The sequence below is a fragment of the Marmota marmota genome, unplaced genomic scaffold (genome assembly GCF_001458135.2).
Source record: "Marmota marmota marmota unplaced genomic scaffold, marMar, whole genome shotgun sequence".
NCBI lineage: Eukaryota > Metazoa > Chordata > Mammalia > Rodentia > Sciuridae > Marmota > Marmota marmota.
The window spans coordinates 19392096-19416570 of record NW_025999960.1 but is presented as its reverse complement, the minus strand read 5'-3'; the positions used below and the strand labels follow the sequence as shown (position 1 = coordinate 19416570).

The window sequence follows — 24475 nt, the reverse complement described above, 5'->3', positions numbered from 1 at the left end:
GGGAGGGAGGGAGGGAGCCGCGGGGGGATCCCCGCTCTGGAGCCCCGCGCTCCTCACCCTTCAGATCCCTCTATTTTTTTAACTCCCTCCCTCTCCCCCAAAAATTGAATATTGCCTTTTATACACGTTTTGTTCCTATGATCCAATTATGTCGTCGTAAATTTGGGCGCACACAGCCTCTAAGCCTTTTAGTGGACAGTTTTACGAGCCATTGATGCCTGGATCGTAAAATTTATGGCCGCAGGTTTTTTTTCTTTATTTGCCCCGCATGGCCTATAAAACCCAGGCGGACCCGAGCGCGCAAAATGAAGTCCTAAAGTTTACCGTGGCTCATGTGCAGTTTGGTCATCCACGGGTAAATCTGTGGCGGGGCCGGTGGCTGGCTCAGTCCGGCGGGTTGCCCTGTCTGCGCCTGCTCCTCTTTGATCTCCCCACTGCTCTTAGCTCGCTCCTCCAGCGCCGGGCGAGCTGCCTTCTGACTGTACATCCCGGGGTTCAGAGGAGCCGCTTCGTCTCTGCCCAGAGCGTGTCCCGGAGCGGCCGCGGCGCTGCAGGCGGGGCGGTCGGGGTGAGCCCGGGGGTTGGCAGCCATGTCTACCCCGTGGAGAGAGTTGGAAGGCGCAGGCGGTGGGAAAGTGATGCTTAAGTCCAATCCGCCGTAGCAGTACCTGGATGCCTGCACCTCTGAGGCCGATCCATAGTTCCCACAAGTTTGCATGTTATAGGCAGGGATATTGGGGCTCTGCTTATAGAATGAATTGGCTACGTAGGAGCTCATGGCGGGGAGGGCCCAAAAAAAAATTTCTGCACCCTTTTTGATTAAGGGTGATTTGTGACTCTTTGAAGTTGAGGGGTTTTTTGTTCTCCAAAGTGCACAATTTATAGGTGGAGATATCTCTTTCTTTATCCTATGCGCTCTTCCCAAATAAGGGAGCCTTAAATAGAGTCACGTGACTCGAACGGCCACTCATAAATTTGGCTTGATGACCTCCGGGAGGTTAGTGATGGAAGCCGGCGAAACGCATCTTGATATGTTGGCAAAGCCCAAGCAAGGGGGAGAGGGAGTGAGAGAGAGAAAGAGAGAGAAGGGGGGAGAAGGGAAAAAAAAGGTTCTTGGAATTGGGGGGTAGCCGTGACAACGAGCCCACAGCGACACCTGGTGTCTACATGGAAGAATTGCATCCTGAAGCTCTGGTCGCCTTCTGGCAGCTGGATTTTTCTACCCTGTGGAGAAGCTGGTTGTAGCTGCAACAAATCCCTGAGCTGGCCTTTTAAATTCTATTTAAATTTGAGAAAAGATAAGGTCCCATTTAAGATATACAGAGGTGCCTTTTTAATAAATAGTCCCATTCTCCTTTCCTCCAGGGCCTTCCAAACTTTAAAAATGGATGAGGAAAGGGGAATTCAGGTAGTGTGGCTGGTTCCTGCCTAGGTTGGAGAACCAAGGGGGCTTATCTCAAGTTTCCTAAACCAAAGGTCGAGGTCCCTTGCCTCCAAGGCCCCAAGGCCCCAAGGCCCCAGTACTACTGAGGAGGTACCTATAAATATGGGAAAGTAGACTCCTTGGGAAAGGTGGACAGAATTCCCAAGAGGAAGGGTCCTGGATGGGCAAAACTAGACAGGAAGGTCATGAGGCTGAGAGTTCTGGAAATTCTCTGGAATGAACCTGGAAATAAGATGGTAGATAGACTTGGGTAGACCTCATCATGCCAGGGACCCCAAAGTGACAATAAGGCAGTTTTCAAATGTGTCCCTGTGTGTGTATGTAGAACCGGACACAAATGGGTGGGAGGACTTTTCCCTGTGTGTGATCCTCATGCACTACTCATGCCAGATATTTTAGAAAGAAAATAGATGCTACTAGAGAGCATGGAGAGGCAAAATTCAAGCCTCCACAATTATTATCTAAGCAAAGAGATCTTTCCTTTGGTGCTTTTCCAGGCTTTCCAGGAACCTGAATCCAGAAGGCCCACAGGAGAGCAATTCCTTAGCTCTTCAGAGGCATGGAGAGGACCTGGCTGAGGGGGCTGGCAGAGCAGATGCCTGGGCAACATTGGCAGCCTTTGGCCAAGGTCTCTGCAGCCCTTCTGCCCCTTCCTCTCCTCTCCTAGTCCCAAGTCTTACTCTTTCCTGCTTGCTCTTTCTCCCCAGGAAATCTCCGCCTCTGTCAGGAGAAGCCCCCCTTCCCGCAGGCGGAGGCGCTGGCGGGGATTTGGAGAATCTGGAATACTCTGGTGGATTTTTTTTCTCTTCAGGAGACCCCCCTCCCGACCCCAAATACACACCACCTCTCCACTAGGCCCACTCAGGTTTTTCTGACTGGGCTTGGGGAGAGAAGGCTGGAGCTGAGAAATGGTTAGGGTCCTGCTGCGCCCCTCACCCGCCAGGTTTGAGAGAAGGAGGAAGGAACCAGACAAGCTGGGGCGGTAAAGAAGGAGGAATTTTGTTCCGGCCACTTCAGGAGTCCCAGCACAGGCGAGAGCTCAGTTTCCAGGCTTTCTCTTTCGGGATGTCCTTGAGTCGTTCAGTCCCGGCCGAAGGACTCCAATCCAGCGGTCTGGTCTTCTGGTTCTCCTAGACTCTCCGCCTCCGCCACGTTTCCCAACAGCGGGCCTGGTTTGGGCCGGGGACTTGCTGCCGAGCGTCCCCCTCCCCACGGTCCTGGGAGTGGTGGGGAGGAGACCCTGGTGCCTGGAAAATGCTTCTCTTCTAGCCTTTAGGGCTAGGGGTTCAGACGCCGAGGACCCCATGCTACCACAGGCAGGAAAGAAAGGCCTGTGTGGGGCTTGGAGCCCAACCCTACTAACCCGGGCTCCTCCACCCCCACCCCCACCGAAATCCTAAACGGCTTTTTTTTTTTTTTTTAATGGGTGTGTGTCGGTTCGCGTGGGGAGCCCTGAGAGACTTCCCATCCCGCCCAGCGCGGTCACGAGGAGAATTCGGAGGCCGGGACTCGGCGCCCAGCTCCCGAAGAAGGCGAATGCAGAGGACTGGGGGCTTGCAGGCGGCGGGCAGACGCGGGAGTGCTTGGAGCCTGCTCCAAGCCGGCGGCTGAGCGAATTAACAGAAACGCAGATATAAACTTTTAAAAATAATATGTTTTATTAAATATTCGAGAACGGATCCAGAGGTCGGATTTATACAGGAGGGTAACACGAGGGGATTTATTTATTTATTTTCTCCTACTGGCTAAACAAATGTCGTTCACTTTTTTTCTTTTTTTTGTAATTTTCCCTCTTTTTCTCCTTTTTTTTTTTTTAAATGAGATCGGAACACTGAGGGTTCTAAACATAAATATAAATACAGAGACCACAAATACAGCTAAAAATATTCACACAGAAACGGTCACAGTTTGTAATATGCCATAATGACCCCCAGGAATATTTAAATACAATTTGCCTGGGCTGGGCATTTGCTGGGGCAGAGGGGCCGGACAGGGATTGCGGGGAGGCCCTGGGGGTTGCTGTGGGGCCCAGGCGCGCCCTCCTTGGGCCTCCGGCTCTCCCGGGCTGCCAGGCCGGGCCCTAAGGCCCGGGAACAGAGGCCCCAGGCCCGCGAGCCCGCTCTGGGCGCGGGGGCGGGGGTGGGGGACGTCAAGCGACTGGTGGGGGGAGTCAAGTCCTCATGTGGAGGGAGATCTGTGGAGTCTGAAGCAAGGCTCAGGGCTGAGAGCCCCCAAGGCCTGGGCGGGGAAAGGGGCCTGCAGACAAGCCGAGAAGGAGCTAGCGAGGGAGCTAGGAGGAGGAGGCCAATGGTGAAGAGTTGTGCGGTGAGGGAGGGGGTCCAGACTGACTTTCAGGTCCACGTTTGACCCTAATTTTGCTTTAGAGAGTCAAAACACATCAATTGTGCCAGTGATAAATACAGAGTGTGTGATTAGGGGAGAGTTGGGGTGAGCAAAGGGAGAAGGAAAGAGAGGGGTGGCAAGGACAGTCCTGGTCACTCTTTCTGCTTCTCCTCTTCTGTCTCTTCCCGCTTTTCCTCTTTTCCGCCCAGGCTGTCAGCTGCGGCCCCTCCGCCGCCCCCTGAGAGCGTGGACGTGAGATTAGATTCTTTTTTCCACTTCATCCTGCGATTCTGGAACCAGATTTTGATCTGCCGCTCGGTCAGGCAGAGCGCATTGGCGATCTCGATGCGCCGGCGCCGCGTTAGGTAGCGGTTGAAGTGAAATTCCTTCTCCAGTTCCAGGGTCTGGTACCGCGAGTAGATCTGGCGGCCGCGCCTCCGGTCTGCTCCATAGCCGACCCCTAGAGATCCGGGCACAAAACACACTAAAAACAATCAGCAAGGCGTCCTCTGCAGACGATTCCCCCTAGCAAAGTCCTGAGCCTCCCAACTTGGCCTGCAGCTCGCGACCTCTCTAGGTCTAGTCTTCTGCCTTTTGCCCTGCCCCACCCCCACTGGGGGTACAGCCTAGGGCCCCAACTTCATTCAGTCCTCCCATAGGGTAGGAGATGTGTGTCCCAAAGAAAGGTGGGGGGCGGGGCAAAAACCAGGCAGAAAGCTGCCAGTCTAAAATCTGAATTTTGAAAAATCTCAAATACTGGGGATAAGGGCCCCATTTCTCAAGGACTGGGCTCCACACCTCCTAAGCACCCTAGCTCCTTAAAAACTTCTCCCCACTTTTCTGTCCTCCCCTTTCCCCCTCCCTTCTCCTCAGCCTAACTCGACTTTGGGGCTCCCCCACCACTGCCCCTTTCCTCTCATCCCCTGTTCCTTCCCCCCTCAGCTCTCCTTGAAGCCCTCCAATCCACCAGGGGCTGAGGGGGCCTGGCCCCTGTGAGCCAGCTCGGGAGGCAAGCAGAGGGGGCAGAAGAGGGGGCCCTGTCTCGGCGTCGGAGAGGAGACGAGCGTGATTGTTTTTATGGGGCCATAAAAAACTCTCTCCGCCCGTTCTTCTAGGGAAGCCGGTCATAAAGCCAGTTCAGTTTATTTAATTTATATCTCGGAGCTGTAAAACTCACCACTGTGCGAATTCATTCGCTGCATCCAGGGGTAAATCTGGATACTGGCTTTCTGGTCCTGGGGCGCAGTCCTGCCCTGCTCAGAACTAAAATCCTGAGCGATTGAGGTCTGTGTGTTATGTCCTAAGGTGTTTTGTCTGCAGTTTGAGAGCATGTCTTTCTCCTGGTAAAAGGAATTAGATCCATAGTCATACGGCCCCCGGCTGGAACTGAACACGACATTCTCCTGTGGCGAATAAAAGGGAGTCGAGTAGATCCGGTTCTGGGCAACGGCTGCTCCATAGGTCGAGAAATGCCTCACTGGATCATAGGCGGTGGAATTGAGGGCGACGTTAGGGAGGACGTCCTGGCCCCCGGCGAGGTGGCAGGATAAGGAAGGGTTAGTGAAGTAGGAATTCATCCCTTTGCCTTTACCTGGTCGGGCTATGATTTCTTTAATATTTATTTCTGTCTCCAGTTTGTACTCGGAACTAGATGGTTATAGGGACGGCTCCAATCCAGGACAGACAAAATGACAAAGTCAGCTGACCCCCTTCCAGCCAATCGCAAGCCAGATGTCAAGAAGGGGGAAAAAAATCGCTTCTGCTTCTGTTGATTCCCTAGTTGAGACTAAGTGTGTGATTTGAAAGTAAGACTTGGATTTCTTTTTAAAAAATATTTATGTGGAGAACTGGTTTGGGGGTGAAGCAGGGGGTGTATTTTCATAAACAGGACCTTAGGACCCAGGGAAGGAGAGATGTACTCCCAGGAAATCTCTCAGACCCAGATAACTTTGCTCTGCTGTGGCCAGAGCCTGGGCCAGAGAAATCTCTGTATTTTCAACCTGATTTCATCTTTTATATCTTCCCCCTTCTAAAATTACATTCTGTTTTCTTCATGGGAGGAATTCCCTCCCAGCTCAGAGAAGGCTCTCAGAAACCCTACAAGAAATCTTGGTTGACACTCCATGGGGTGAGTCTCCATCACTAAACTGCTATATTTTTGTCCAATAATTTTAAAAAATCAAAAGGAAAAAGGGATTTCATAAAACATGGTTCCCAGAGGAAAGAGAGAGTGGCTGAGAGTCTTGGGTTAGAGGAATGTGGGGAGCAATTAGGTTTAAAGAGGTGAGACTGAGATTGCAGGGTACAGTGACTGAGCTTAAGTTGGCAAAGGAAGCACGCATCTGTTCTCCTCTGTCTCCTATCCCCCTTCTGCCTCCTCCACAGGACCCTTTCTGAGGAAATACTAGCAACATTTTTTGCTTAAAATGGAAAATGTATAAAAATACAATAGGAAAAGGAGATAAAGAAGTTAAAAAGTGGGAGAGATGAGAGAAGGGAAGAGAAGAAAGAAAACTCCCGAGTCTTCTTTCTAGAGACATCAACTCCTGTTTATGTTGGTGAGAATTTATGATTTGAAGCCAGCGAGGGCCGGTGGGGTAATTCACACAGGATCCAGTCTGGAAGAGGAGAGAAGACTGGTGGGGCTCTGATGAACAGTTAGCTTCTTGAAGCTCAAGCCCCTGCACAAGTCAGAAACCCCTACCCGCTCCGGATTCACTGCCCTGCCACGGGAGGCGCCCCTGGACCTGAGTTCTGATGCCTGAGGATTCTAGCAAAGAGGTCCTGGGGAACTCTTTCCCAAGTGCCAGTCACCCCAGACTCTCAGCAGGCTTTCCCTCCTTTTTCTCCCCAAAACTTGGAGCTGAGAGGAAGAAAGAGATGGTTAGAAAAAATGCAGCTGGGTCAGAGGCTTGAGACAGCCGCAGTTGGCAAACTGAAACTACGAAGGTGTGCAGAAGGGGGTTTGCCCCTTTTTAATTCAAACCTAATTTGATATCGCGACATAGGCTAAAATTGCTTTCAGTTGACAAAAAAGTGGGTGGTGGGCGTATGCAGGAATCAGTGAAAGCTTATATTTTCCCCCTCACTTTTTTTTTGGGGGGGGGGGCGGTAACTGGCTATAACAAGAACCCGGATGTCGCCGGATTTTATGATCTTTTCCTTCTGTGTAACAAAGCGAAGTAATCAATGGGTAGCAATAAAGCCATAAACGGGACTACGCTGGGAAAAAAAACTCATTTATTCATCTTCTGTAACGCTAAGGTTTCCCTGGAGTGTCGCTAGGGGGGAAAAATAAAGTTTCAAACCCAAAAGCAGACAGTGTATAGGAGCTGGTGCAGACAACATGTTAGTTAATACATGAACCTCGTTAGGGGGTTGAAGAGTCTTCCTACAAGACGATTTGTGTTGGCTGTAAAAAATATCCAGACCCCATCCTTCAGAAAGGAAGGAAATTGGTTGGCATTTAGAAGGGTGGGTAGGGGAAAGATCCCCATAATTATAGAGGTTTCTCCCTTTAGACTACACTTTCTTCTTCCCAAGGAGAGGAAGGTGAAAGGATAGAGGAGGATGCTCACATTAAGAAAGGAATTTTAAGAGGAAGTTATCTCATTGTGGGGTGATATGGCAGGTACACATAGACACGAGTGTGAGTTACTTTTTTTTTTTTTTCCCTTGAATCCAGCTGTCCTCGAATTCATGGCATGCCTGGGCAGAGGTTTCCAACAGCTGGCTGGGGCTCCAATTTCCCTGGAGGGCAAGAGGTAGGGAGGAGAGAGAACAAGGGGAGGGGGTACCCTAGAGCTGGAATAGGAAACAAGTCAGCACCCCTGGATGCAAGTAGCCTCTTTCAGATTTGCCAGCCTCCTTTCTGCCCTGAGGGTAGCGGTGTAACAAGTAGAAGAGGCTGGAAGAAAGAGTAAATCCCCCCCCCCCAATTTCAAAGCAAGATTGTTAGAGGGATAAATCATGTCAGTGATATTTCCTTCAAGATATTAAATTGTTGCAATGTACAACAAATTGAATGATGGAAGATAGGATGTCTTAATGAGGTTTCGCTTTCAATGAGTGTTGATTTTTCTATGTATTTTAAGACCTCTTGTATGGATGGGTGGGAGGGAGGGAGCTGGAAAGAAAGAAGGGGCTTCTTGGGGAAGCACTGCTACAGCCCCCCAGCAAAGATGCTTAAGTTTCCTTGAGCCTCTCCTTAAGCAGTTCTGGAGAGGAAAGGGACCCCAAAGTTGGGGAGATTCTCTTTTGGGGCCTAAAGTCGGTGGGCTTGGGGGGTGGTGATCTGAGGAACAGAAAGTAAGTCTCAGGCCCTGAAAGTTAAGTGTTTTATTACATCCCTAAACAGAGGGCAGAGACTGAAAGGTCTCGCGGATTTATAATGAACAGAAACCAGCTGCTGGGGAAAAAAAAAAGGCAGAAATGCTGGAGGGGGGAGAAAAAGGGAAGCAGAAATACAAATACATTCCCCCACTGCTTAAAGACTGGAGGCAAAAATAATTTCCAACACAGTTTATTCCTCCATCACCTTCCGATTCTGAGAAAAGAAGCCTCCTTCTTTCAGTTAGATCTTTAATTATGCAGCTGAAAATTGCTGGAAGGATTCGCTCCAAGGGGGTAGAGTAGGTCAGATTAGCTCGATCTTCCCTACATTGGATTATATTTTCCTTTTCCCATTTCATGTTAATTTTATTTTTTGGCAAAAGCATGGCTATCTGGAGGGGAAGAAACTGGAGCTTGGATTTTTCTAAATATATTTATATTTTCCTGTTAAATTTGTCTGAAAACAATTATGGAAACTCATCAGCAGAAGCAAGAACAGATGTTTTATTAAAACTGCAGTTGAGCTCTGTAAATATGCACAAGTCTTGGGAAGGAGGGAGCAAGCAAACTCATTCTTTGTTTCTATAAAACAAGCCTAGAGAAATCAGAGAACACCTCCCATTAGACCGGCAGGTTTAGGAGCTTCTCCGGCCCCTCAGCTTTTAGAATTAGCTATTCAGAAGGGGCTTGGTGTCAAAAGCAGTTTTTTTGCTCTCAGAGCTGTAATTAGTGGATTCAAAGACAGAATTCAAAAAGGCAGAAAAGGAATGAAGGGGGAAAGTTGGCACTCCATGCTCCAGTCTTCCCCCTCCCCAATCCAAAACACATGCTTTCGGTGAGTACTAATTATAGGAGAGGAATTTACTGCTGGCGCCTTGGGCCTGAGTGGGGTGCAGTCACCGGCCTGGACTACCCAAGGCTAAGGGTCACCTTGGAGCTGGGCATTTGGGGGTTTCCTAGGGTGCCTTAAGTCACTCCTATTTGAGCCCTGTCCCACTGTAGGCCAGGGAAAGGCTGGTAGCTCCCTTGATGGAACTGGGGAAAGAGTGGTGGGACTGCCCCCACCCAGGGCCTAAAGAGGTTCATGGGCAGGCCTTGCTCTGCCTGCCTTTTCTGTCCACTGTACTCTGGGAAATAGATTAATTTCTGGTGGAGGGACACGTGAAATGAACACGATGAGATCTGGAATTTTTATTTGGGGAGAATCTTTTCCAAAGGTCCTCCTTAGTTTGTGTTCTGCAGGGCTCCTCTCTCTCTCCCCAGATCCCCCAACTATGTCAGGATGTTTGTGACTCACCCACACTCATACACAGATACAACACAGCCCATTTCTGGCTGCCAGCACCACCAATTAGAGCTTGGTGCCTCCGAAAGCTGCTCAAGGACCCCAACACTGGAGCCACAGGACTCAGCACTCCCTTGGCCTGGGTGCTTGGCTGCCTGGAAGCTACTACAGCTGCCAGACCCTACTCTTCCACCACTCCTAATTCTAGTTTTCCAGAGCCAGAGAAGAGCGGTTGCCCCGCCGGCCCCTTTTGTGCCACTGGGCGAGGGCTGAAATCCCTCTTACAGAGAAAGCCGTTTCAACAATTGCTCAGCTCACCTCACAATCGAACTATTTGGTTAAGGCTTTGCTGTTCTGGAGTGACTGCTCAGCTGGCCCCAGTAGCATGTGATTAGATTTTTTTTATTTAAAAATTTAAAAAATAAACCCTACTCAAATGCTTAATGTTTGGTGTGCAAGCTCCTTTGATCTCCGTAGAACCCTGAATAAAAGGATTGCAAAGAGAGCTTCCAAATCTGTCAGAGAACCTGAAGGAGGAGACTGGTCTCTTAGGGGACACCAAAGCAAACTCATCCAAGGTGTTCCCAGTTTCTCATAGATATTGTAGTTTTCTGAGCACATAGCCCCTCCATACACACACTGCATTCCAAAAAGGAACACTCTCCTTTGTAAGTTCAGGCTTGGAGGCTCTTGGAGAAAAATGAAATTCGACACACCCAACCTGGAAATGGATCCCATTTGTAGGTGCTGATATTCTAGGAATAGGGTTCAAGCTGGCCAGCTAAAGGGAGTTGGGGGTCAGCAGGGAGTGGGGGAAGGGTCCAGATGAGGCATGTCAAGCTTCTGAGAACCGCCTCAAACACTGCCGAGGCCTGTGTTGGTGACTACTCTTCTGAGGACTTAGACTGCCTGAGCTGTTTTTGCTTTATTGTAATTCAACAGAGAAGAAAGGTGTATGGAGGGGCTCTGCTAACTTAAGTCATATTTCCTTTCCTCCCTCTCTCTTTCCATATTTCTGCCTGGCCTTTCTTTATTGGCACCCCACTTGCTGCTGCTGCCATCAGCAGATAAGCCCCACACACACACTGGTGTTTGTCTGGCCTTTCAACTTACTTTTCTGGCTTATAGTTAGAAACTAAAATAGGTCCCAAACATCTCTGCCCTATCACACTCAGTTCTGAGCCCCCTTCCGGTTCCATCTGGAAAAAATCATTTCTGGCTTTTTGGGGCCTGGCCCTCAAGCCTCTCACCTTTATCATAAGCAGCTGAATATCAGCTGAGGAAGGGGCTTGGGGGACTTAGCATCTCAGTCCCATTGGGAATGGGGAGGGAGCTCAGATGCTTAGGGACATTTCAGGAGCAAGTGTCCCAGCTCGGCCCAGGAATAAAAATTTAAATCCTGAATATTCAGAATATTTTAGGGCCTCAAGAGGGTGTCAGACAAAGAGGGAGGGGCAATAGGGGGTGTGCTGCTCTGTGCCAGCTCAAAGGAGCCCCAACTTCTGGTTTCTCTTATGCCTCTCAACATCCAAGCTTTGCTTTGACCCATTTTGGAGGTTTATGAGAGTTGCAAAATTCAAGAACTAGGCACTTATGACATCACAGTGAATTGTCATGTGGAAATTGTAAATGTCATAAAAGTTATGTACAACAGGATTTTTATGTGTGGGTGCCCAATCTCCCCTCACTTTTCTTCCTTTCCTCCTCTTATTCCCTGGTCTAACTTCTCCTGCTTGAAAATAAAATATTATTATGTTCTGGAACAATAAGCCAACAATAAAACATCACCCTCTTTTCCCTATAAATAATTTTATCCTTTATTGTTTGCAGTTTGAAAGAACCATTTAATATGCGTTGGTGAAAAGAGGGAGAGAGATGAGGAGGGGGATTAATTTCAGAAACAAGAATATTACTTACTTCCATGATACTCTTTTAGATTTGATAGCCAGGAGCAAAATTAAAGGCGAACAGCAGCCTCTCCTACTCTACACCTGGCGGGATTGGAGATTTATAGGATCTTTAGCAAAGGGGCAATTTAATTTTGTAGGATTTGCTTAAATTCACTGCTATTTTGGGGGGCTGAGGAGAACGAAGTGGGAAAAATGATATGCTTTGTCTAGCTTTACAAATCTACCAACATTACCCTGATTTAAAAACCCAACAACCTGTGTCTCAGGGAAACTCCTGCAGAAAAGAATGGAGGAGTGCAGCGAGGGGAGCCCAACTTTCTTAATGACTGTGCCCCCCCTAGCCAAGAGGTTACCAGGGGGAAGGAAGAAATGCTAGCTGGAGGCAAAAGAAGGGCTGCTTGTGAGTCTCTGCCACCAGGACACCCGGAGGTTTATGGTGTCCCCATAATTCCCTGACCCTTTAAACAGCTGCCCTATTTTAGAACAATTTCTGCTTCCTCCCCTCCGAAAGGCAGGATGAGGGAGAGTGTTAGGGTGGGAGAAGGGTGTTGGAAAGGGGAGGGAGTTTGGGTTAGTGCTGCACTTTGTTCTTCTAGGCGAATCTGCTGGTTTGGCGGGTTTCTGACGCAGGGTGGCAGCAGACAAAACAAGTAAACAACTCACAGACACAATAAACAGGGGCGGCTGCAGCGCCGTGGCAGAGGACATGGGCTGGGTGAGGGGCACGGTCCTGGGGTAATGTCACCCCAGCGCCCCAGGTGGCCAAGGCTCAAAAGCCTGAGTCTGCCTGCAATAAGTGTGGAAGGAAGGTGGAAAAATAGCTGCTGTGGGCCTCCGGCACAGCAAGTCTAGACAGGAGATTCTTGGGAGGAACCTGAGTGCCTTGGGAGTAGCAGAAAACCCCTCCAGCCCTGCTCCTGTTCTTACTTTCTTTTATAGGGCTTTCTACTGACATTTTTATTTCCCTCTGCCCTTGTCTTTTCGTGGCCCCAGAAGCTGGAAAGGCTGGAAAGGAGGCAGATTAATTCCCAGTAGCGGCCCATGCTGAGTGCTCCAGGCCCGAAGGCGGCAGGGCCCAGTTTCCACTCCTGAAAGTCTCCATCGGCCTTCTTTCTTAGCCTGGCTTTGCTTTGGTCCAGGCTGCAGTCAGGATTAAAATGCAATCCCACCAGTAACCAGATCTGCACAGACAGGGGACCTTAACTCTTAATTGGGCCCCTTACACAGTCAAATCTGGGGTAGGGTGGTGGGGTGAGTGGACAGAATAAGCAGAGGGAGGGAGAGATGGTCACAGAACCCCTAACCCTTCTGGTTAGCCTTCTACACCAGCCTCTCCAAGCACCCTGGTCTGGTTGGCAGTCACCCCAGACCACTGCCCCGAGTCACCTCATTAACTACTCCAATCCCTTCACTGCCCCAATGAGGCTTCTGGCAGCCAGACTCCAGTTCTGACTGCTGGGAACTGCTCAGAGGCCCACAATACCCCCACAAAACGCCCCAGAGACCTCACTTTCAAGATGACTGGGTTCCCTTGTAACAAAGTCTGTCAATTGGAGGAGTATGCGGGAAGGTGAGGAAGGAAAACAGAAGGGATTTAGTATTTCCCCAGTCCAGCTGCACAGACAGCAAAAGCAGTAAAGTCTGAGAAAGCTCCTGTAGCATCCGTTGGTTACTGGACCCGCATACTCCGATTCCAGAGCACACATATTTCCAGCAAAACAGCAGAGAGGGCCTCCTTGGTACACCAGATGCTTCCATGAGCCCACTCTCATCTAGTGGGGGCTAACAAAATTTTGCACGCACATAAAACGGAGTTTGAGCGAATATAGGCATGGTAATATACAATTAACCACCAAGGAAATATGAGACTGCATATATTCATGCATAAGTCTGAGTCTGTACATTTGAGCCTGTATATACTAAATGCATAAAGTCACCACGGCTGGTTTCAGAACACAACATTCAACCAAACAAGGTTGCCTTCTCCAAACAAGGTCGCATTCTCCGTGGGGATCACAACTGACAGACCAAGGAGAGAAAGTGTTTGCTCTGCCCATTTCTCCTTAGCTAGGAACCCTGAATGTAACACAGAGGATGTGATTGCTGAACTAACAAAGCCCCAGAAGGGGCAGGCCTGAGGGTGCCCAAAGGGTGGGTTCAGAGGAGAATGGGATGCTGGGGCCCTGGGCTCTGGGAAAAGTTGCCAGGCCCTGATCCTGTTTCTGCCCAGCCTCAGCACTAGGTTTGCAGAGTTCTTTTGCCAGATTCTATTATCAGCCACTATGGCTATTATTAGATAATCACAGAAGAGATCTCCTGCAGTGAGGACCACATCCACAGAGAATTTGGCCTGCCAAGAGCTGAGGGCTGCCACTGGGGGATCCCCTGGTGCTTTCCATTTGAGCACCAGAGAGGAAAAGAAAGAAGGGGAAGAAAAAACGAAAGTAACTGGGAAGCAGAGGACTAGCTTCTGGTTTCTCCCCTAGCCAGACCGGAAAATTGAAAAACCAGGGCCAGTGCCTGCTGCCCTGCTATCTCTGCATCCCTCTATTTCTAGGGGTGAAGGGCATAGGTAAAGTGGGGGCCTGCAGAACCCTAGCAAGGAAGAGACAGTAAATCGATAAACACATATAAGGATACCTCAGGATAGTGCTGTTAACCTGTCAACCTTGCATCCTAGCACCCCGAAATCTCGCTGTTAGCACATTCAACTAGATCCCTGTAGGCCTAATGAAATACCCCTGCTTTGCTCAGGACCGCCCCTCTGATGGGAGGGGGGGTCCCGCTAATATCCCAGGTGAATAACCACTGGCCTGAATAGCCTTCTCCCGAAACGCTTTTCTTTCTGTGATAACAAAGGAGATTTGTGCCCCCCACCCCCCAACGTCAGTGCGGCCATCCACAGAGGCCAGGGGCGGACAAAATACAGGCGAAAGAGAAATAGAGGCCTCACCGGTCTGCGGTTCCCACAATACGCCAAGAGAAAGGCTCCCGTTTTCGGGCCTCCCGGGCCCCTCCACAGTCCCACTGTACTCCCCTTGCCCTTTTCAGGTCCCACAGACTCGAGTCCCAGCCGGCCACTGCCTGGTTCCCCGGGCGCCAGCCCCTGGGCAGTGCCTGCGCCGCGGGAGAGCGCGCGGCAGCCGGAGCAGGCGGCGGGCTGGGCCCATTTGGGAAGAGCCAAGCGCTTTTCTCGATCGTAAACAAGGAACGCGAAATTAGCCCCTCGGCAGACGCCTCTGCCGACACACCAGTCCTATTGGGGGTGGGGAGTGGGAAGGGGGAGAGAAAATGCCATTTCTTCCCCCGGGAGAATACCTCCGAGGCCTTTATGTCGACTGCGAAAGGGGAATTTTGGGGGGGCAGGAGAGGAAGGGAAAGGGATTGTGGGGGGAGGGGAGAGAAGATTCACCGTCAGCTAGGGCCCAAGGGGTCTGATTTGATTGTAGTCGAACCTTATTTTTTAACATTTTGATAAAAACAGGTTCCCTCCCCCTTCCTAACCCCCCCACCTCAGGCCACCGGTCAGGGTTTAACAGGAAATCGAGGAGCGCTCCCCTCCCCCCACGCGGGCTTGGCGCAAAATCCCAGTCGCGACCCTGGGAGAGAATGCGGGGGAGCATGTTGGCCCACATTGAAGGTGAGTCTGGCCCCCAGACTCTCGAACTTCGCCAGGAATACGTCCCCTCCCCAACTCTGGGGTGTGTCTGCTTGGTTGTGTAAGCATTTGCATATGCGTCCGGCTTTATAAACAGAAAGTCAACATATAGGGCTGCCTTGGACCCAGGCTGGGGAGCGGGGCGGGGTCATATATCACAGTGCAACACATTCAGGGCCACGTACATTTGGAAGAAATTAAGCCACTGTGTTATGAAACCATATGTGTCAGGTTAAGTCTACACAACATGCCATTAGCACCAATTATTAGGAAGATCCTGAGCGCCCAGGACTCTCCTGACCACCCTATTCTGACGCCGCTACCGCAAGATCCAACCATCCTCACTGCCTCCACAGCACCCAGGAGGCCCTGCCATCGAGGCCTGTCCAGTCCCCCCTCAGCTTAAGGCCTCCTGAATTCCGACCTCCGCCCGGGAAGGGGCAGATCCTAGCCTAGAGCAGCCATGTGGGGTGCGTGAGGCTGTTCAATGGGTACCCCGGTGGAATGGCGGCTGTTGGGGATGGAGGGCGCTGGCTCCCAGATTGGAACTCGGATAGGCCTCTTTCCTCCGAGCACAAGATGGCTTTTGAGTACTGCATCCCCAACCCCCACCCTCCACCCTCCACCCGCAGTGCAGGGCACCTCCCATCCTTCCATCCGCCAGGGTAGGGGCGGGAGCAGGGGGTGGGCAGACGTTCTCCCTTCTGCTGACGCGCACCAGCCACTAGCCTCCCCCTTAATTGCCAATTAACAGGCGCTGCCGCCCGCCTAGCAGCGCTCGCTTCCTGCTCTGCGGCCCAGCCCTGGGCCCACACTGCGCATGTGTGAGCTCTTTTGGTCGCTCTCGGCGGGAGGGAGGGGGCTGCTGGACAGGGAGGGGGCTCTGGAAAGTTTGTTTGGAGGTTGGGGGGGATATTTTGCTCTGGGGGCAATGGGCGCAGCCTACAGGTTCTCGCTCCTGCCCTGGAGTTTGAGCTTCTAGACCCCTCCGTTTCAGTCCCATTAGCCAAAGTAGGCAGATCTATAATAAACAGGTATAGACACAGTGGGCATTAGGCTGCCGGCGCCCTAGACCCCAGCTTGCGCCCCACAGGAGAAATTCTCGAGCCCCTGACCACCCTCAATTCCGGCGCACAGTGACATCAGGACAGCACATTTGCCCCTCTACCGGTTACCAGTATTCCAGTTTAACCCCATCTACTCCCCACTTTTTCTCCCCATAATTACCCACGCGCCCACCCTTCCGCCAGCCCCCTAGCCTCTCCAACCAAGACAAGCCGCTGCTGCCCTTATCTTAAAACCGCCACCCAGCTACGGACCATTAGTTACATATTTGAACCAATAAGAAAACACTTACCGGGCGCTGCTGTCACTCTCCCTCTTTCCCTCTCTCTCTGCCTCTCTCTCTCTCTCTCCCACTCTCTGTCTTTCTCGTCTTCCCTCATTCTGTGCCGCTGCCGAGCCTGTTTCAGCTCCACACACACACATATACTTTATATAAATTAAAATAAAAAAGAATAGTCCTGATTATCAAAAAGCCAAATAAAATTAAGGAGAGTTGCAGGAAGGGGTCAGGAGAGAAAGCCTAGGAGAGGGGAGGGGGAGAGGCATCTGCAGCTCCCTATCTCAACTCCTGCTCCTGCATTCCTCCTGCCCCTTGGGGGCCAGAGGGTCTGGGTAGGGAGAGGGAGATACCCTCAACTCCTGCCTCTCCCCTCTCATTACCGACCTCCCTAGGTGCCCCCACCTTCCGGCAACTCCACCTGGGAGGATAAAAATTAAATGGGGCGAAAATAATTATTAATCAGATTAATAAAAAAAAATACTGATAATGAAGGCAGCGCCCAGCGCAGGTTTCCCTGGCAATGGTTAGGCTCTTACAGGGAGGACTGTTCTGCGGAGCGCTCGGAACGGACAAACCACAATAAAAAGTTCACGTTCATGGATGGAATCCACATGACTTCTTGTGGCCAATCCAACTTGTGAGTCGATCGTAAACTTTTATTACTCAGCTGTAAATTTTCTGCAAACAACCGGGAATGCGATGCATTTGTGTAGCGTGTGCAAATGGGCGCCGCGGTCGCCATGTTTACCCAATTCTCTCGGAAAGGGAGCATCCCCCCCCCCACCCCCATCCCACCCCCACTCACCGCCCACTCCCCAAGGGCCCGCTGCTCCAGGCGAGTACAGAAAGAGCGGGGAGGGGATGCAGGGAGGAAAAAGGAAGGGTTCGAAGCTGGGGGTCTGCTGCCTCCTCCTGCTGTGCCGAGTTTTAATATTTTAATATTTTCCTTAATAAATGGAGGTAATAAGGTTGGATCTGGGGGAATCAAAGCTTCGCAAAGATTTGTAGCCTTGAGGCAGTGAGGGTTGGTAAGGGTAAGGAACTGAACAAGCATACCCTCCCTAACCTTACCATTTTTTCTAGGATGAGACCGACATCATTCCTACTGGGGTTCCCTCACAAACTCCCACTCCACCCCTGACAAGAACAGTAGTTCCCAGGCCACTGACAGTCTCCCAACCAAGCCTGCCCTGGATGTCCTCTAAAGAGCCTAGAGGGCTAGACCAGCCCTGGACAGTCTTAGGAAAGCAGCAGGAGAGGTGAGAGTTTGGGGCTTCAGAACTCTCAAAGTAACCCTTATCTCCATCTCCATGTCCATGTCTGAGACAGAATGACATTTCCCCCCAAGACCATCCCTAACATCTGGTCTCCTCATTTCCTAGGTCCTCAATAGCAGCTTAATCACAAACATTTTAGAGTTAACATCAAAATCAAAGCCTAAGATCTTGGTCCCCATTTCCTTTTTTTTTTTTTTTTTTTTTGAGGTGCAAAGCAAATTTAAGCCTTTTCAATTTTGTCAGTTTGCCCACACCCATCTGCCTTTTTCAGAAAAAAAAAAAAAAATCTGGTTCTGTATCCTAGCAGCTGGGAGGTGCTTCTGAGGCCTTGAAAGAGAAACATTTTACTGCCCTGAATTCTACCTTTGATACTAAAATTCCAAGCACCCATTTCTCCAGATCTCTAAATTTGGTGGTCGACCCTAATGTGGGAAATCCAGAATCAATTCCCCCATATAGACCAAATTCTGCTGCATTGCAGCCTAGCTACCTCTCTCCAATGACTGGAGATTTGAAGGCCAGCAGCTTTCCCCTTGGTCTAGCATGGAACTGACATGGGAATCTCAGTGGCTGGGTGTCCCCACCCCAACCAACAGGGAATCCTGCGTCCCTTCCTAAAGCTTCCCCCACAGTAAGCAAAGCAGTTCCCTCAGCCTCAGCCGGATGCAGAGACCTCGTTTCTTTTTACAAACCCACCCATAAATTTTATAACAGGTAGTTAAAAATTACGAGGAGGAAGCACTGGCCCGGCTTCTCACAATGGGCAGCCTGGAGAATGGGATAGCGCTGCGGGCAGTTCACAGGAAATTTTACCTCTAGTCTGTGGCACAACCTGTCCTGAGTTCTCTTTAATTGGGGCTGGGGGTAACTTTCCCAACCACCAGGCAGGCAGACGGTGGGGCATCTAATTTAAGGAAGATAAGACTGGGAGGCCAATCTCACCCTCCCACTAAAGGATCCCCCAAAAGGTCTTTCAGGGTGCTCACTAAATCCCGTGGTTCCCCTGATTTCTCCAAGGCCGCACCTCCCTTGGCTTCTGCAATAAGGTAGTGGGGAGGGAAAGAAAATGTCGAGAGAATTTTTTTTAATCCAGAGAAACGAATTTGCCCCCCAACTTAATAGCTACATTATCCTGTCTCTACTGTTGAGATTAGAATAATAAATTCAAGGCGAAATGAGCGAGATGCTTCAACTCAGCATTTTGAAAGATACTATTTTTCACAAATCACAAATAGCTTTCGGAAGCCACTTTGATTGGCTAATAAAAAAAGTAAAGAATGGGAGAAAGTCCTTTCTGCAGCAGCCGAATGGTCCCCGTTCCGGTAATGGGATGGCGGGAGCATTTGGGAGGACGCGTTTCTAAAGAGAGAGCATCCCGCTCGCAATTACGGTTCCCCCATAAAACGGGTTTTTACCTCCTTTTCTTTCCAAACGAGAAAACAGAGGCGGTGGGCAGGAGGAGTGGGGAACGAGTGCTGCATGAGGGGCCGGCTAGGGCTCCCGGGGTCTGACCCTCTAGTTGCCCGACTTTTTGAGTGAAACCGGGCGCCAGACACACCCCGCCCTCCGACGCGACAGGCTTGGGGCCACGGACGTTGCAGAACACAGAGCCAGGGATGAATGGGGCATTTGGTGTGGGGAAAATGCGGCAAGGCCCTTCGGAGTGACTTAATGCAGGGCTCATCCCGTTTGGCTACTGGGCCAGACATTTTTATTAATAACAATCATAATTCCACGTTTAAAAATGAAACAGCCCTCAGCCATCCCTGGGAGTACGGAGGGGACGCCTATGGGAAGGCCTGCGATCCGGAGCAAAATGCCCTCTATTCGGGCCTCCCTAGGTAGTAGCTGGTGTCCCCTGCAGCAAATGGGGTTACCTGGCTGGCTCCTCAACTCGCAGTAGGAACCCCAGGTTGGGGCAGATTTTCCCCGGAGCTTCTGCTTAAAGCTGTCACCAGCTGCACCGCAGCCTGTGCTTCCAACCCGAAGTCTGTCTCCAGGCAGGAGTCCACTATGAACATGGCTTGACCCAACCCTGTACTCAGGACCACTTTTCCTAGGAGTCAAGGACGGGGACTCCAGTAAAGCAACCAAAGATTTGGCCTCAACCTAGATCTGTGAAAATCATTGACCAGGGGAAAGGGGTGGGTGTGTGAGACAGGGATAGCTGGCCTCAAAAATATTTCAGTCTTTGGGGGTCTGGTATGGAAGACCAGAAGATCCTCTTCCCTCCCTATCTCTCCCCCACCTCCTGACTGAGTCAGAAGTTTTGCATCTCTGGAATTTGGGATTATTTGACCAGAATCTTATTGGCATAAACAGACTTCTCAGTTTAGGACCCTCCAGAGAGAAGAGAGAGACTCTTTTGCCCCCTGGGTCCCTAAGCCTTCAACTCTTTATTTTAGGAAATGGAGATTCCAATGGAGACTCTCCTTATCCTGCAGTGGTTGGGGTGGAGGACTGTCCACTGAGTAGCTCCATCCCCCCAGGCCAAGGGGTACACTACGGGGGCCCAGAAAGCTGCCCAATTGCCAAGGTGAAGCCTGGAGCTGGCTTGAAACAGCCAGAAGAGAGGTGGAGTGAACGTAAGAGGGCTGAGTGACAGTGATGACCCTGTGCTGACTGAATTTGGATTCTAGAATGTGGACCCAAGCTGGTTGATCTACCAGGTCATCCATTTCTTCTTCCCCTCTCATCTCTCCCAGACTGAAACATCCTTATCCCCCACACTTAGCAGCCTCTCTTTAGGCATCTTGCCCTTCAAGCCCTTCTGACAGGTCAGCTGCCCTGAGCCTCACACTTCCCCCACCCTGTTCACTATTCCAGTGCTGGGTGATGGGTGCCAGGGACTGGCTGCAAAGGACATGTGAAGATCAGAAAGAACCTCACTGCCTCATCCTCAGCCCTAGCTCCTGGGGGAAAAAAAAAGACATATCCATGGGAGGGGCATGGAACAGATTCTTTGTCTGGGCCCAGGCTATAGCTGAGGAGGAGAAAGGTGAATGACTGAGATCTTTCTTCCCATTGGGGTCCTAACACCTAGAAACCCACTTTGGAGCATACTCAAGAGCATACTGATGTACCCCTTCTTCTTTCTACTAGTGAACTGTTCTTCTTCCTCCTCCTCTCACCCTGGACACCAGTCACCTGCCCTTTCAGCCCAATCTGTTCTCTCCATTCTTACACTTTTCCCCAAGCAAGTTCCCCCATCCCAAAGTCAAATCAGTGGAAATCTTTCCCAGAGTGTTAGGAAAGGAGAATAAGGAGGGAGGGGGTAGAGAATGGGGGAAGAACTGTGAAGAAAAAGCAAGTCATTTCAGCTTCAAATATTTTCTCCTTTTTTTTTTTTTTTTTTATTATGACTCACGTATACAATACAAAGTACTTGGACCAGGAACAGGGCTGTCGGGACACAAAATCTACATTCATAGCTGGACATAAAGACAAATGACCAAAAATTATTATTATAGATATATTTTTAACGTTTTTTCTTTCGAGCATGTTGCATAAACAGAGAATTCAAGACAGAGTTAACTATACATTCAGTGCAATTTAGTTCTACTCTACTGGGGTTAGAAGCACAATAAAAGCGCACAGGACCGGCGGGCTAGGCAGTCTTAGTTGTTGGGTTCTTCTTAGTGAAATAAGCAGCAACAAACGACAACAAAACCGCATTACGAATACTCTCAAAGCAGGATTTCTTTCTATAGGTAGTGATAAAATACGTTGGAGGTTTCTTTCTTTTTTTTTTCAGTTTTAATTTTTTTCTCTTTTTTTTTCCTATAGTAGGATTTTTAAATTTTCTTTTTCAAGGTTATTGCAGGTTCCCTTTAGGTAGTATGTTAAAGATTTATTGTCAGTATTACTATTATTGTTATTATTATTTTCATGATTATGGTGATTTCTGAGCGCTAGCACTGCTGCAGCTCAGAGGAAGCCGGGCCCAAAAGAACAGAAATCAAATAGCGAAGGCAAGGAAGGCATGGGCCCGAGTGACCATGGGATGGCTAGGTAGGATTTCAGAGGTGACCATAGGCCTCTAGTGACCCCTTAGAAAGGGAGGAGGGAAGAGACCCACATCTCCTTCAGGTTTCCATCAGGTTCCTAGAGAAAGTCAAGGGAGTTTTCTAAGTAGGGAGCCTCAAGGAGGGGGAAGGAATATTCCTTGCTATCTTTTCCTGTTTCTTTAAAAATTTTTTTTTCATTTATTTTCCTTTCCTTCCTTTTATAACTATTCCTTTCCTTTCCTTTTTTAAAGTAAATCTAGTACACTAATCCTAGCATAAAAGCAAAGCCAGGAGTCCTCTTCTGCATTTTTTTGGGGGGGTTCCCCTCTAAAATAAATACCAGAGAAACAGGGAAGTGGGAGTATGGTGAGAAGGGGCAGAAAGAGGGGGTAAGAAGGCCAAGTCATAGACCTTAAAATTCAGGAAGGACTCAGAAGGTGGGAGTAGGGACAAGTGTGTGTGTTAGGGCAAGGAGTGGGACAGAGAGTCCAAACTTTTTGCTGCGTCTGGATCTCCCGCCTCCAGCCCCCAAACAAATAAAGAGGAGGGGGAGTCCAAAGGTAATAAAACCAGAGCTGCAAGTATCTGACAGGTAGTTAGAGTTGTGAGTGTCATTCTATTCTCTATAAAAGCAAATGACAGTCGTAAACTTCTCAATTTATCTGCTACCATAAAACGAAACTTCAAGGGAGTTGCTAAAAGGAGGGAATTTTTCTTTTTCTTTTTCTCTTTTTTGCTTAGTCCTTGTTTTCTTCCTTTTCCTCCTCCTCTTTCTCCTCTTCCTCATTTCCTTCTTCCTCCACCTTCTCCTCATCTCGGGCCCCAGGCAGTTTATCCTTGTTGTTCTCCTTTTTCCACTTCATTCTTCGGTTCTGGAACCAGATCTTCACTTGTCTCTCGGTCAGTCCCAGGGCGTGAGAGACTTCAATCCGGCGCTTTCGTGTCAAATAAGGATTAAAGAGAAACTCCTTTTCTAGTTCCAAGGTCTGATACCGGCTGTAAGTTTGCCGACCGCTGCGCCGCCCCGGAGCTGGACAGAACAGAACCCCAGTCTGGTTATGTCTGGGTGGGGGCTCAGTTTTATTTACCCTGCTACTCTGCCTCTCAAAGTCCCCACTCTGGTCTCCTCAGTTCACCTCCCTCCTACGGAAGAGGATAGAGCAGAAGGCAGGCAAGGGCAAGAAAGTCTGGGGGATTGTTTTGGTTTGGCTTCACCTTGGGAGATGGGGTGAGGGTAGGGGCAAGGTCTAGAGGTATCTGGAAACTGGGGGCTTAAAGGGGCCAGAGGAACCCTTCAGAGTCCCCCAGGCCTGCAATCCCAGGAAACTGGCTTTTGCAGCTTTGTTTACAAGTGCAGAATGGCATTTAGTGAGATGGGCTGGGGACAGAATCTGTTTCTAAAAGAAAGGAAAAAAGGCTGGGAGTAAGGGAGAGGGGCTCTGCCCACTGCCCCCTCATTGCCTCTCTCTGCCTAATGCTTTTCCAATAAGGAAAATAATTGATCTCCTGGAATGTATGGCTGCTTCGCCTGATTGCTAACTGGAGACCAGCAAATAAATCAAGGGCCATCCCTGCCGGAACTTGTCGCTTTATCGCTTCCCCCTGTACTTCGAAATTGGGCTGTGAGGGGCCACCCTTGGAGGGGCTCATGACCTGAGAAGCTCTGTAGGTTTCAAGAAGACCCCACAAGTCCTTGATTGGAGGGTAACCTGGCAGGGTCCTCTGGACTTCAGAGCCCCTCAACCTGAATACCCCTCTCCTTTTGAGCACTTTCCCCCCTTCTCTTTTCTCAGGCTCCCTGTCTTCTCTTCAACTGGGGGAAGTACAAAAAAGTTGAGGTAATGGCCCTTGGGTTAGTTCTCTGAAAGGAGGCAGTGGGGACCCTAGAGAGCCAGAGTGTCTATCCTAGGGGTTTTCACACTCTCTGGCTAGGGTCTGGCTAGACCCAAGACAGCTTGGCCACTGTCTTGGACTGCAGACTCTTTGCCTTTGGAGAAATTGGTTATCAGCTCCAAACACTGATAACCTCAGGGTACTCAGGGTACCCTTCCCAGCCACCTCCCCAACTTTGACTTTAGAGATGGAGAGAGGGAGAGACAGAGAGACAGACACAGACAGAAATGGAGGAAATTATTTTTAACCCTTTGTTACCCCCACACCACCTTTTCCCCACCTTCACCCCAATTTCCAAAACGTCCCAGGCACCCACCTCCCAACAACCTCCAGAAACCCACTCAGGCATGGGGGTGGGGTGGGAGAGACCCCAAAGCCAGGAGGGAAAGCGAGGACAGACAAAAAGGCGAGGGAGGGGGAGAAGACCCCGGAGCGCGGGAGACCAAGGGGGAAAGAGAAAAGGCTTCTCACCGTGGGGTCTCATCCATGGAAACATGAGGCTGGGAGACGAGTTTTGATTTAAGTGGCCTTGTCCTTCGCTACTGTTAGTGTTGGCGGAGGATTTACAGTCGGGATATTGCACCACGCTCGCCTCTTGCTGAGCCCCATAAAGGGACTGTCTGGGGAGCGCCTCGTAGCCATAGAATTTGGAGGCGTCTCCGTGGCAGCTAAGCGAGCACGGGTTCTGCTGGTAGCCCGAGTTGGAGATGCCGGAGGTGCCGTGGTGGAAGAAGTCTTGGACGTGGTGCGAGGCGTGCTGGAAGCCGGGCGCCGAGCCGCCGGGCCCGTACACCAGCGCATGGCTCCTGCCCACACTCTGAGGGAACCGGCAGTCGTAATAGGCCGGTTCCAGGGACTCGCCGCCTTTGTATTTGGAGAACAGGGGGTTGACGAAGTAGGAGCTCATGCTGGGTACATGAAAACCCGCGGCCCCCTCCCCTCTGGCTCACGGCTCCCCCGCCCGGTACCCCCGAAACTCCC

General features: G+C 50.2%; 4 protein-coding genes across 10 annotated transcripts in view; all 4 read right to left on the bottom strand.

Annotated features, from left to right (window-relative positions):
- Window positions 1-2953, bottom strand: part of Hoxc5 (homeobox C5) — a 5269-nt gene extending 2316 nt beyond the window's left edge. Inside the window, exon 1 of the mRNA XM_015493559.2 lies at window positions 325-2953. Coding sequence (XP_015349045.1) covers window positions 325-778 — 454 coding nt within the window. The 5' untranslated portion in view covers window positions 779-2953. The remainder of the gene's footprint in view (window positions 1-324) is intronic.
- The window catches only part of Hoxc4 (homeobox C4), a 62137-nt gene that overhangs the window by 24621 nt on the left and 13041 nt on the right, over window positions 1-24475 (bottom strand). The gene's annotated exons all lie outside the window — the stretch shown is intronic.
- Window positions 3079-16903, bottom strand: Hoxc6 (homeobox C6). Of its 7 annotated transcripts, XM_048802836.1 has the most exons (4): window positions 16854-16903; window positions 16330-16463; window positions 4965-5310; window positions 3079-4247 (listed from the first exon to the last, which is right to left on the bottom strand). In XM_048802836.1, the coding sequence occupies exons 3-4, from the start codon at window positions 5116-5118 to the stop codon at window positions 3940-3942; spliced, it is 462 nt and encodes a 153-aa protein (XP_048658793.1). In that variant the 5' UTR covers window positions 5119-5310; window positions 16330-16463; window positions 16854-16903; the 3' UTR covers window positions 3079-3939. The 7 variants fall into 7 exon arrangements, with proteins under 7 accessions (XP_048658793.1, XP_048658795.1, XP_048658794.1 ...); XM_048802838.1 differs by having other exon boundaries at window positions 4965-5127; window positions 16330-16903; XM_048802837.1 differs by having other exon boundaries at window positions 4965-5190; window positions 16330-16902.
- Hoxc8 (homeobox C8) lies at window positions 20909-24475 on the bottom strand. Its single transcript, XM_015493556.2, has 2 exons — window positions 23966-24475; window positions 20909-22631 (listed from the first exon to the last, which is right to left on the bottom strand). Exons 1-2 carry the CDS (start codon window positions 24399-24401, stop codon window positions 22339-22341), a joined length of 729 nt encoding a protein of 242 aa, XP_015349042.1. The 5' UTR covers window positions 24402-24475; the 3' UTR covers window positions 20909-22338.

Coding starts and splice junctions, on each gene's coding strand:
- Hoxc8 (XM_015493556.2), bottom strand. CDS start 24,401: ATGAGCTCCTACTTCGTCAACCCCCTGTTCTCCAAATACAAAGGCGGC. Junction 22,632..23,965: donor TCCATGGATGAGACCCCACG/GTGAGAAGCCTT, acceptor TGTTCTGTCCAG/CTCCGGGGCGGCGCAGCGGT.
- Hoxc6 (XM_015493557.2), bottom strand. CDS start 5,364: ATGAATTCCTACTTCACTAACCCTTCCTTATCCTGCCACCTCGCCGGG. Junction 4,248..4,964: donor GCGAATGAATTCGCACAGTG/GTGAGTTTTACA, acceptor CCGGATCTCTAG/GGGTCGGCTATGGAGCAGAC.